Source organism: Salvelinus alpinus, chromosome 19, assembly GCF_045679555.1.
Source record: "Salvelinus alpinus chromosome 19, SLU_Salpinus.1, whole genome shotgun sequence".
Classification (NCBI taxonomy): Eukaryota; Metazoa; Chordata; class Actinopteri; order Salmoniformes; family Salmonidae; genus Salvelinus; species Salvelinus alpinus.
The window spans coordinates 39,345,959-39,359,381 of record NC_092104.1 but is presented as its reverse complement, the minus strand read 5'-3'; the positions used below and the strand labels follow the sequence as shown (position 1 = coordinate 39,359,381).

At 44.8% G+C, this 13,423-nt stretch overlaps 1 protein-coding gene across 6 annotated transcripts in view; it reads left to right on the top strand.

The window, feature by feature from the left end:
• The window catches only part of LOC139545920 (homeobox protein cut-like 2), a 132,856-nt gene that overhangs the window by 59,839 nt on the left and 59,594 nt on the right, over positions 1 to 13,423 (top strand). For 5 of the 6 annotated variants that reach the window (XM_071354158.1, XM_071354161.1, XM_071354159.1 and 2 more), the window contains exons 2-3: positions 1,637 to 1,747; positions 2,599 to 2,646. In XM_071354158.1, the coding sequence (XP_071210259.1) occupies positions 1,637 to 1,747; positions 2,599 to 2,646 (159 nt within the window). Of the gene's footprint in view, positions 1 to 1,310; positions 1,468 to 1,636; positions 1,748 to 2,598; positions 2,647 to 13,423 lie in introns of those variants that run through there. The other variant, XM_071354160.1, reaches the window with a different exon arrangement.

The window sequence follows — 13,423 nt, the reverse complement described above, 5'->3', positions numbered from 1 at the left end:
CACTAGATGTTGGAACATTGCTGCGGGGACTTGCTTCCAGACAAGAGCATTAGTGAGGTCGGGCACTGATGTTGGGCAATTAGCCATAGCTCGATGTTGGCGTTACAATATATCCCAAAGGTTTCGATGGGGTTGAGTTCAGGGCTATGTGCTGGCCAGTCAAGTTCTTCCACACCGATCTCGACAAACCATTTCTGTATGGACCTTGCTTTGTGCACAGGGGCATTGTCATGGTAGAAACAGGAAAGGGCCTTCCCCAAACTTCCCCCGGACTGCCAGATGGTGAAGCGTGATTCATCACTCCAGAGAATGCGTTTCTACTGCTCCCGAGTCCAATTTCGACAAACTTTACACCACTCCAGCCGAGGCTTGGCATTGTGCATGGTGATGTTAGGCTTGGAAACCCATTAAGCTCCAATGAAAAGTTATTGTGCTGACGTTGCTTCCAGAGGCAGTTTGTAACTCGGTTGAGGACAACCGTTTCAGCACTCGGCGGTTCTGTGAGCTTGTGTGGCCTACCACTTTGCGGCAGAGCCATTGTTGCTCCTAGATGTTTCCACTTCACAATACCAGCACTTAAAGTTGAACAGGGCAACTCTAGCAGTTCAGAATTTTTATGAACTGACTTTTTGGAAAGGTGGCATCCTATGACAGCTCTTCAGTACGGGCCATTCCTCTGCCAATGTTTGTCTATGGAGATTGCATGGCTGTGTGGTCGATTTTATACACCTGTCAGCAACGGGTGTGGCTGAAATAGCCAAATCCACTAATTTGAAGGGGTATCCACGTACTTTTATGTAGTGTAAGTGAATCTGTCCCAATACTTTTGGTCCCTTAAAATGGGGGGACTATGTACAAAAAGTGCTGTAATTTCTAAACAGTTCACCCGATATGGATGAAAATAGCCTCAAATTTAAGCTGACAGTCTGCACTTTAACCTCCATAGTCATTATAATTTCAAATCCAAAGTGCTATTCAAATGGTTATTATGGCTGGCGTTAACCATCGTCTAAACTTCCATGACCGTCCCAGCCCTACCTGACATCAATGTAAAGATGTAGGAAGGCAGTGGAAGAGAGATTTGAATAAGGGAGAGGCTTCACTGTTATCTGTGTTTATTGTGGCAGAAAGAACGGACAGTGCTTTGTGTTTGAATCTTGTCTGGGCTTGAAATCAGCTCCTCGTTTCTCCAGGAAGCTCTGCATTTGTTTATAAGGGTATTTGTCAGGTTATTGGGTCCTTCCCACGTGACTCCGCCTTGTTTTTCCCTTTTCTCTCCTCTCTCTTTCTCCACACACTCTCTCTCTCTCTCGTCACTCTCTCTCTCTCTCTCCACTCTCTCTCACTGGAGTTCCATGGTTGTTGCAAGCGTATTGATTATTTCAAATACTGATTATCTAAAAGGCTTTCAGCTACTGTAGGCATTGGATTTATTTTTGCTTAATTATTTATGGGCCAGGGCTTGCAGTAAGTATTACCGCTATAAGATCATGAAGGATTACATTGTTAATATTCAGCAGTGTATTTTTATTTATGTAAACTTTAAGCTGCACTGTATGACTGTTGGCAGCCTCTCTAAGTGCTGTCTCTCTCTGCATCTATTTTTCTAACTCTCTCTCTTTGTCTGTGTTTATAGAGGGAGCTAAACTCAATAGCGTCTGAGCTGGCGGGGCGACAGGAAGAGAGCGAGCACTCCCACAAGCACCTGGTGGAGCTGAGCCGGGAGTTCAAGAGAAATGTTCCGGAGGTGAGTGCCCCTTCTGCCCCTTTCACCCTCCAGCCCCGTGCCTTCTCCCAACCCTGCCATGAGTTCTACGTGTCATTCGGCTTTTCTCCGCTCCACTAGGCAGACTGACTTTCTCAGTCTCTGGCAGTGTTTGAGCCCCGCTTACCTACAATATGTGCCTGTCATTGTTTTTTTTTTCTTCAAATCTGCTTTAGTGTATATCATTGGCGCACAATGCTTGGGACAAGTCAGTCATTACCCCACCCCCCTCCTCCAGGTCTGTTAAGGTTTAAATGAAACCCTGTGGCCTATAGCTAGGGTCAGGGTTCCTGGGATCTCCCAGTCAGACTACAGAGCCCCTATCCCTGTGTGAGAGTGTGCTGTAATCTTGTCAGTATAATACAGGTGCAGAAGGCAGGATCAGGCTGTCACCACAGGCAGCCCAATCCCCTTACCGGGGGCTGACTGAGAGCCAGGAGGAAGGGAGCGGCTGGAGCTAGTACAAGCTGGAAATCCCCACTTACAGACTCTCACTCAAACTCCTCAGCTTTTCCCAATTTATAAGACCCCCCCTTCCTCATCTTCCTCCCTCGCACTTCACTCCAAACCAGAGATGTTGCTTCTTCTGCTGGAATTTGTGCTAAAGAAAAATACATCTGGGATCAAACAGCATTTGACATTTGACAGTTGTCCATTAGACATTTCGCAGTTGTTCGTTAAAATTGTCCATAACAAGTATAAGTATATTCAATGCTATTGAGACAAATTACACAATACAAAGTGCAGTAGAAGTCTTTCCCTGTCCTCACCAGGGCAATTGTCTTCTAGTGTCTCAAAAATGGTAAGCGTTTGATCTGTTTGTCTGTATTCAGGAAGTCCGGGAGATGGTGGCTCCTGTCCTCAAGAGTTTCCAAGCTCAGGTGAGTCTACTACTCCTTGCCCATGTTTTGCAAGTGGGGCTTTGACGTGATTTAGAGAAACATGACCACTACATCCTGACACGAAAAACTCAGCACATTAAACTGTGGCCTTGGATGGATGATAGGGTGGGTTCGGGATAGAAATTAATGTGTAAGGACCCAGTTTTCATGTTACACTTCATCTGATCCTTATTGACTGGTATCTTTTCTGTCAAAGTGGAGTAGCTCTCTATCTGCCATTAGATGATCAGATATCTGGCTACTCATATTCTCTTCCCTGAGACAAGCCCTCATTTCCTGTTTTGGATTGTGCATTCTCAGTGCCCTCTCTGACGTGGCCATATTGAAAAAGTCATCTGATACCTACCAAGGCTCTGCTCTAGCCATTAAACCAAGGTCATAAATCACATTTGTGAGCTACGTTATGGTCCACAAAGCAGAGGCATATTGAAATGATACCGCAAATAATGTTTCCAGTCTACCTCTCTCTCCTCAACTAACCTGAAAGCTGAATCACTAAATATGATAACACTCTGGATGGATTTTCTGGTTCTCATGTGTGATCATAGTCTACATGTTTTTTTTTAAAGTGGTTTGTAATTATCTATGCCAAAATGACAGTCTGTTTTGTCTGAAGTCATTGCTGATATGTGAGGTTGGTGCCAATGTAGTCACAGTAATTCAATTGACAAAGGCAGAGACATCAAAATACTGTATCTAAAGTGCCCTGTATCTTTATTGTACAAACATGAACCTAGGGGATTCATTTGAGCACTATTGATGTTTGACAACTGAGAGCATAGATGTTTAGGAAGTAAATAAAGTAGATAGCTGATAATTAAGGAGGCCTCTGTTTTGAAGGAAGAAAGGTATCAATGCTTCCACTGGAAATGTTTGTAGCAGGGGGGGGGGGGGTAGTTTTTTTTGTAGAACGACTATGAAACGGTCAACTCTAGTGACTTTTTAAAAGGACATTCTTCCCATTGTATAATACAGTTTTTGGGTTTGGGTCCCCAAAGCTCCCTCGCCCCCAGATAGCGCATATGAACACGTCATAAGCCACGGCAAAATGCAAAATATTTACAGTAAGTTAGCTTTAAAAATGCGAAACGTTCTCACAGCCTCATGGCAAAACGTGTAGAATAGCAGGAAATTTGCTTTAAAACAGCAACATTTTCTCTCAGCTTCATGCCAAAATGTGTAGAATAGCATGAGATTAGCTAATAAACTGCACATTTTCCTCTCTGACTAGCGCAATGTCTTGGATGGTGCACTGAATTTCGTGCGCGGTCAGGTTTGGCTGCCTCACTGGCACAAATGGCTAAAGAACCTTTAGAACGATGTTGAACTCAGACAGAGCTAAATCACCTTTATAAATTACACGGACAGATTATTGAAAGTATGTTTGGTAGAAATGCACTAATTTTGAATGCAGAAACACTGAAAGGTCTGCACTTCTACTTTGGATCTCTCTCATCGAACTTCAATATGTGCAGATTTTAAAGTAAAATGTACTAGCTACCTACTGTATATACAGTCATTCTCAGCTATTTTCAGAAGGGACATTTTTGCCAGAAAAAGAATGCATCATCATAAATAAAACCCCTGGTGTTTTCTGATACACTTTGACCTTCCTGCTTAATGTCAAACAGCTTGTGGAGGCTTGTGAACTTTACCCACCAGTAATCTGCCAGGCCTTAGAGTAAAGCTGTGGGAGTTATACCTGCTGCTTCATGTGAGAAGCACAGTAAATAGGACTTGTAATTGCAGGAGCTTGTTTGGCTGTGTGTTTTGGGATACACTAAAGCTCCCCTACAGCTGCACCGAACAGGTGGTGTATGAGTCACAAGCGTGTGTGTGTGTGTGTGTGTGTGTCTATATTTGAGAGATCTGCTCCCCCCTCCTCGCCCGGGGCTGTGGCCCAGAGGAATCCCTTTTGGTATTTGGACCCTCATCATGGCACTTTTAAAAGAGAAGTTTCTCCCTTTGAAGTGTTTGTGACATGACAGGCTCTATTTCTTTTCTGTTTCATTTCAATGTACCCCTCCTACTTTCTCTCTCATCCCTCGTCCGATCTCGTCTTCTAATTATCGTTAACCAGGCGACTGATTAGAAACACGTCGACGGCGACCTAGTTTTCACAGAGCTGAAACACCAGAAAGGGTTCATCCCAGAGCTGGTGGCTGTCATTGGTCGCTTCCCTCCTTCTTCTCCTTCGTTCCTCTTTTCTTTCTTCCCTGGAAGTTTGCTAATGAGGTCCCGTCAGAGCTTGGGAGAGGTGTTAATTTGGCCTTGTGAAGTGGGAAGGAGATTAAGGACAGTGAGGAGCTGAGTTTACGGCTTAAAATACACCGCTGTCCTTATTAATCCACTGGGCCCTGGGAGACCAGCGTTTTTGGTTTTTATAATGAACACTGTCTTATAATGAAGGTAATTTTAATAAAATTGACTGCAGAGACAGATGAGATGGTAGGTGTCTCCATGGTCTCCGGCACACCTTTGGGGCTGGGGGATATGAGTTATTTCTCAAATAACCGATCGCAGGAGAGAGAGGCCTGTTGGACTGGGCCTGAGCCTCATTTAGCTCCATGTGCCGTTCACACAACTTTCACACAACATTCCCTTGCCATCTGACTATACGGTATTGCAGTCTCCACCAAGCCTACATGGGATCCAAGATGCAATTTACACCTCTCTCTCATTTTAGAGTGTAAATCCCCCATAAGACTCACCTTCGCAACAAAAAACTGTGATGGAATTCTGGAATCTGTTGCCTGTGGATTCCTGTGAGGTTCTTCTTCATACAGCTAGATACTGTAGATACAAGATACTGTAGATACTGGCTTTGAATTGTTGGGGATGTCAGGCCCAAATTATCCAGTCATCAAATGTTTCCCCTCTTCTCTTGATGTCGTTTGGTAACCTACTCAGAGTAAGAAAACAGCAGCCCAGGCTCCTAATTAAGGAAACTTTCTTTACAATAATCTGAGAAGTAATTTAGCGTGCACAATGAGAGTTGTGGTGCTTGCGTTGCGCAGATGGAGAATCTGATAAATAGTTTGTAACGTGTAATTAGCTTCTCTGCCGGTTACATACCATTAACCCCTCGAGCTCAGGAATCATTATTGGCCCTCATTATCAGCCAGAAAGGTACAATCGAGCTGACTAGACGTCAAAACATCAAACAGCTATTAATGCAATGCCGACTGAGGGTTGGATGGTGGACACCTGTTTTCTAACTGTGCCATCTCTTACCCTGAGGTTGTGGTGATGATATGTGGAGTAAATGTCGCTCATTCTCTAGGAGTAAGGAGTAGGCTATGCAATGTAGTGCTCTTACAGAGAGGAGATAATCCTGAATCTCTTCAAGTCAATAGCAGATATATTGGTAGAATTCTGTACAGGTGTATATTGGCAACTTGATCACCCGGGTAGGTGCTACACCAACATCAAGGGTTTTACTGGTAAGAGGTGAAGAAATGACAGCCGTTCATAAAGCCATCTCTATTAGGAATCTATGAATTCATATCTGCTTATCATGTTACACATGTGTTTTCATCCAAGCTCCATTAATGAGCATGTTACGAATGTGAATTTCAATACCTTTCCAATCAAGGCATATTAGGTACTTAGGTACAGACGTCTGCAGAGACACCAGTCTATCAGGTGATATGAGAGCGATGTCCTGCAGAGACACCGGTCTATCAGCCTCCTGTTGCAGACCTGCACATAAACCCTGAGCCCAGAGCCTGAACCCAGAGCCTGAACCCAGAGCCTGAACCCAGAACCTGAACCCAGAGCCTGAACCCAGAGCCTGAACCCAGAGCCTGAACCCAGAACCTGAACCCAGAGCCTGAACCCAGAACCTGAACCCAGAGCCTGAACCCAGAACCTGAACCCAGAACCTGAACCCAGAACCTGAACCCAGAGCCTGAACCCAGAGCCTGAACCCAGAACCTGAACCCAGAGCCTGAACCCATACAGAGCAGAGTGGGCTGCACTGTCGCTAGCCAGGTAGAGACTCAGACACACAGTCTTTGATCATCCATCGAGAGGAGACCAGTCCTTCCTCTTTCTGATTAATTCCTGAAGGAAATTATCATTCGTCTTGAATGTATAAATATGTTATGAATAGTGGAATGAATCAAAGAGTAAAGGATGATAATTAATTATGGCGCTGTGATAAAAAAAATCTGTGCGTGTTATGACGCAAGCTTCCTCCATGTCATTACGAGAGGTTCTATAATTACCTTTCTGCCCGAGCCAGCGCTCCTGGCTGTGCTGCCGGTGGCGAGAGCGCCGCGGCGGTGCGGCTAACGGTCGTAAAGCTTTTCCCTGCCTAATTGTCTGAGGGGCTCTATGGCACTTTCATAGATGAGGGACTGCACCGTTTGTGAAATGCAGCAGCGATGCTCCCGCTTTAACAGCTCAATGAAGACTGATCTTCGTCATGAACTAAATTGGCTGGATATAAGGTGCAGATAGGCTGATCGGATGGGCAGCATGGGTCGGTGGGGTTGGGTTGGTTAGTAGAGTCCTCATCTCATGGTAGGTGTCTGTAACGGTGAGGTTGGCACGGTGTTGAAAGTGTGACTTTGTCCAGTAAAACACAATGTGGTAGCGATAACCCCCCCTTCACAAAATTCAACAACACGATTTCATCTCCAGAACAATGCAATGAGGTACGGTAGCTGAGATATCTCTGGATGTGACCCATTCCAACTCCCCTGTCTGGCTGGATCTGTCACACCCTACCATGTCCATTTTCACCAAGAGCTCGTACCAGGTTCCTGAGGCAGTTCTAATGCTGTCTCCACCTACCTCTACTGTCTGTCTGTCTCAGGCTCATTGAGCAGCCAGCCAGCCAGCCTAGGTCCATACAGGAACTCCAGGCCATTAGGTATGAACAGCACACATCGCACCTCCGGCCGATTGTTGGGAATATAATGGGCTGCAGGAGCCATGTAAACCAGAGACACCCTCCGCCCACCCTCTCTAGTGGAGAGAGGGTGTGGCTCGAAGCACCAATAGGAGCTCATATTTAACATGACCTCCCACCTCTCCAGTGGCGCTCCACACACAGCCCTCCTGATGCAGCAGTAGTGCTCCCATTAAGAACATACTGTACTGTACTTGTCATGCTTCTGCCTTGTTGTGGAGTTATTTTCTCTGCATTTCTATTACTGTCATTAGTATAGTTACAGTAGCCAGTAGAGTAAGAAAACACGTATTGTTTAAGAGGTTCAGTCGAATCTCATTTATTTTTCCAAGCATGAATTATTGGGTTGGAATATAATGTCCCTCGGCCCATGCAGTCTGTCCTGTGGAAGCAGTCATCTCTTTCTTCTGCTTCCTTTGACACTGGTAATAATTAGTGCTGCAGCTCTGCTAATTCAAAAGTCCATACAGAGACCTAGGGAGTCGTGTGGGACATGCCACAGAAGAAGACCCAAAGCGCATACACAGAGTTTTAGATATGACTCTCTCTGACTTATCTTCTTCTTTCTTGACTGATGATTTGATTCCGTTGTGTTTGAATCCCTCCTCCTCCATCAGCCTCCCAGTGTTAGTCTCATTACACCTCTCAGGGTTGTGCTTGAGGATGCGGTTGTGATATGATGGCGTGTTTGTTTTCCTATACTGACTGATGCCGTGTCTGCACATCCCAGTTGGAGATATTCATCATTATGGCAGCGTGTTTAGATATAAGAATTCACACCAGGTATAGAGAGAGAAGGGGCTGATGTTATAAATAGCCACTTGCCTCTCTAGCCATGTGGAATTGATGAGTTTCAGCACATTCTGCTCTGCAGTGCTGGGTTTAATTTCTATAGTCCTGACAGCACAAACCTCTGACCCCGGAGACGCCACGCCTGAGTAACGATACTGTGCAAATGTTAGCCATGTTTGAGGATGGACGCACACAGAGGTGTCTGTGCTGTGCTGCTCTTACAGGGCCTCAGACTGCCCGTGCATCCTCTCCCTGTAAATCTCCTACCACCATAACAGACAGCCACTCACATTCCCTCACACTCCCTTACTCACCCCTTGACAAACAGGTGATCTCTGAAACACTCACAGGAATTCACTCCTCTCAACTCCTAACTAGCATGCTACTGTAGCAGATACCCATAGACTTCCAGTCATTGCGCTAACGCTAGTTAGCGTTGGCTCGCGAAATTACCTCATACTTCCTTCATACTGGACACAGAGACATAAAAATGCTATACAGAGTTCTGGGGAAGTAGATAATTGCCAAAATCTCGACATATTCGAAGTCAACTGACTTGTTATGAGACAGGCGTTAGGCTCCCCCAAGCACCCCAGTCTGAGATCAGAGCAGAGTAAAGCAGCCGTGTTCTTGGGAGGCTCTGACTCCTGGCTGGCACCCTCTCAGCTCCTGGCAAGAGCACAGTCAAATTAGCCAATAAAAATGTGTGAAATCGGTGGCTCTGCGCCGGCGAGGACATGCCAGGAGAAATAAACATCAGCGCTCGTACAACCAGGAAAACCCCATGTGAGGAGGAAAAGGCGGAACGGGGGAGCTGCTCCACCAATTCCACATTGTGATGCTGTGATTTTCGCCAAACAACCACTGAGCCACAGAAACAGTCAGTCACAGACCCAGTCAGTCACAGAACCAGAACCAGTTAGAGACGGAGAGAAAGTCTTCTTACGTCCACCACAGAGACACAGCTGGAGATCAAACCAGTTGCAGTGCAGTCACATTTGGAACATGGGCTCCTGTCAGTAGACAGAGTCCTCCTGTGTGGTGAGATTTTAATTCCCTCTGTCTGGATCCTGCAGTTTTCATTTCACATTGTGTTGGGCTGTGAAGTTTATTTTCAGTAGAATCTAAGCACACTAATTAAATATCATAACTTTCAGAGGAAGGCTCTCCTAAAGGTACCTGGAATTTTTATTTAGACTTCAAAAGAAGCCAAGCCTTTAAAGTAAATCTATTGTTTTTCATTTAGACTTGCAATGTTCTCCTCTCTTGTGAAAGCACCGCTGTATGTAGTTATGATTGATCTGGTAATTAAAATATGCAGAGAGGGAAAAATATTAACTGCTTCTTTTTTCGCTCTCTTTTTGTTTTAGAAAACAGCAGCTCCCTTTTTTTCTTCTCTTTCCAGCACAGATAATTAAATTTCATACATTGATGTTCTTTACACAGCATTCATCGACCTCATTATTTTTCAATTTTCATCTTTCTGGTGGGAGATCGATAGATTGATAAAATGATGGAGCCCATCTTAAATAATGCAAAGGAGAGAAAAGTTACGCTCACTTTGCTGCTAGCTAAGTGTTTGAACTTTTATTCTCCTTTCAAATGATGTTTAATATCCCATGAAGGTACTGTAGACCTCAATGCTACAGTCTTTAATTAACTGATATAATTCAAAGGGTTAAATCATTTATTTAAATTTTTGCTGTCCCTGTACAGAAAATGTGGAGTTTTGCACATACAGTGTAGGATGACGCTTGTCAGGGCCAATATCCCAAACTATAAAAAACTAGCAATTCAAAGAAAGACAGCGTAAAGTAGGCCAATTAGTACCTAGGGAACATTTAGCTAGGAGAGATAGCAGCTCAAAATGTCACACGCACTACCATTGGACCGATTGTTTATAATGTGACCTGACAGTTTGGGTCTCTTCAATATCGGATTAACTACAATACTAATTAACATGTGGTTATAGTAAAGCAAGGAACTCTCCTGCAGAGGAAGAGAAATGTGCATAAAGAGGAAAGAGAAGCAACCCATAGTTTTAGCTCATGTATAGTTTAAGTGGAAAGGTTTTTCCCTCTACATACAGTACAGTCTAAATTCATTATTTCTAGTTACTTTCTTCAATAAAATACATTGTCCTAAATTATATCTCCCCTTGTGCAGCCAAAACCCGGGCACCACAGAGCTATTTGCCTTTCCCACAAACAGCTCTCGCCTGTGTGTCTCTTCCCTTCTTTCCTCTCATCAGAGAGGAGTAAAGTGGCGATGGTGGCCTGAGAGAGAGAGAGAGAGAGAGAGAGAGAGAGAGAGAGAGAGAGAGACCTTCAATTAAAGTAGCAACTCTGCATCTCCCTATGATTCCGTCCGAGTTCCGTCCCTGTGATTCCGAGTTCCGTCCCTTTTAATTGGGTCTCCGTGGAGTAGTGTGAGAGTTCCCATTCCTTCAGCCTGATGGGCCCAGCCTGGAGAGGGGCTGCTGGGACAGCCAAGGGGAACAGCTGCTGATGTTGGGGCCCTGCCACTGACACAGGGAGAGAGATGGAGGACTAGAGGTGTCAGCTGGATCTGAATGGAGAGGGACACACTGGTATGAACAGGGGGCTTGGCCGTGTGTCACTCTTTACAGATGGACCAGGTTATTCACTCGGGACACAGAGTTGCTTTAGAACAAATCTCTCTGGTTTTTAACTGATTCAGTGTGTGGCTTGATCTGGTGTGGTGTATGTGTACCACTCAGTCTGTTTAACTGGAATGATGTGTTGAATACGTGGTTGTGTCATTTGCGTGGGTGCATGCATGAGTATGTGATTGCGTGCTTGCTTGCCTGTGGTTGTGTGTGCCTGCGTGTTGTCTAGCGAGACACATGAAGGACAGATGTTGGTGCTGGAGGATTATGTGATGTATCTGTTTTATTCATTGTTTATCATTAATACATTAACTCAGTTTAACCAGTGTCCACGAGCAGGCTTCTACAGACTCCCTTTATCACATGCTCAGACACACACGCATGCACACCCACTCGCAAACACCCACGCTTATGAGCGCATACACATTCTCAATCTGCCCTCTCTCTTTTCTTTTTCATTATTGTCCTTGTTGTCTGTTGTGAAGCATAGGGAGGGAGGGTTGGGGGTAATTGCAGGCATTGTGAGCAGGTCATCTGCTGGTGCCCCTGTTGGACGGGGCTGGAGACCCCAGCCTGGGGGATGTATGGTGACACTCATCTCCACAGACACTTCCTGGCACGCCTGGCCTTGGATACCATACTTATGCCTATGCATGTGTGTGTGCATGTGTCTGTGTCTGTGTGTGTGTAGTGTTTGTATCCTGAAGCCATCTCTAGCAGTGCCGCTAGTACTGTTACAGCAATGTGCCTGTGGGCATTGGGCAAATGCTCTTCTATTCCTCCAGTCTTCCCTTATAAAGTATTTTATAAAGTCAGTTTTTTCACTCATAGAAGATGCTTCCTCTCTCTCTAATGAGGCAGAGCCTGACATGGCAGTGGGGCTAGCTAGCGTTGCAGAGCTATGATATCCTGTGTGAAAAACTGCCCAAATCACAGTGTCTGCAGCCGTGCGCCAGGTTGCTTTATTTATTCCCCGGGTGGAGTTGTCCTACACTCTGAGCGTATAGAGGCTTACGTAACAGTAGGAGCTCAGTCATGAAACTCTGATCTAAAGCATTCTGAAAGGTTGCTTTATGAGATTCAATTCAAAATGGATCTCCTGTAGGCTAAACCGTGTATATTTTTCATTATAAACTGTGTGGTTCGAGCGCTGAATGCTGATTGGCTGACAGCTGTGGAATATACCACGGGTATGACAAAACATTTATTTTTACTGCTCTAATTACATTGGTAACCAGTTTATAATAGCAATAAGGCACCTCGGATGTTTGTGGTATATGGCTAACACTCCGTGTTGCGTTGTGCTTATTAAGAACAGCCTTTAGCCGTGGTATATTGGCCATATACCACACCTCCTTGTGCCTTATTGCTTAATTACGCTCATATTTGAAACTCATTTGGAACAATATGATAAAACTTCTAGCTTCTGTAGCTTGGTATTTTCTCAGTGAGACTTGATCTCTCCTTATTTTCAGTGTAACACTCATCCCATCATGTGTGTTCAACTAGAACCCCAACATTAACCCCAACTCTAAACCAACGTGGACCTGTAACATGAGGGATCAGACAGGATAGATGCTCATTACAATCATGAGGAAATCAAACTCCTGGCAGGGGAGGTCAACGAGTGTACATTAACCAAACAGCCCATTTGTTTTACAGCTTTTAGAACAGCCTTGGCATCGGGGTGCATGGGCTTTAGGCTGGCTTCCAGCGGTCATGGAGGAAGTCCCAATCAGGAGGGAGTGCAGTGCGGGTCCGGGCCAGCTCTCTCACAGAGACAGGGGGAGGAGGAGGAGAAAGAGAAAACTTGCTCACCGGGTTGCTGATTTACACTGCCACAAACTGGACTCCCGAGTCTCTAAATGGTCATCAGGTCACCTCCTAAAAGGCTTTATGTACTGATATGACAGTTACTCCACTTTTTTCTGCAAGCTGGTTTTTGGGAGAATGTTGGCTCACCTCTGAAAGCACTGCACTATATAATTGTTTTCTATTAAAGTGTCATCCAATTTTCTTCAGTATATAGTATTGATAAACACTCTAAGGGTGCACGTACACACACTCACACACACGCAAACGCATACACACGTGCACACACACGCGCACACGCACCTTGTGAATATTACTCTTTGTCCTTACCTCGTTCTAATTATAGTGTATGACGGCACACCTTCACAGATCTAACAGTGATCTGTCATTGACAGGCCCACAGAGCTCCATGCTCACTGTGAAAATGAGTGATATCTCTCTGTAAAATATGTATGACATCAAAAAGCCTTAAAGGTTATTACAAATGAATAATGAGTAATGGGGTGAGAGCAGTAAAAAAATTGCCCTCCCAGGGTGTCGTGTTTAAATGTGTAATTTAACATGCTCCAATATAGAGCTGGACTGGCTCCCAGCAGTGGGGTCGT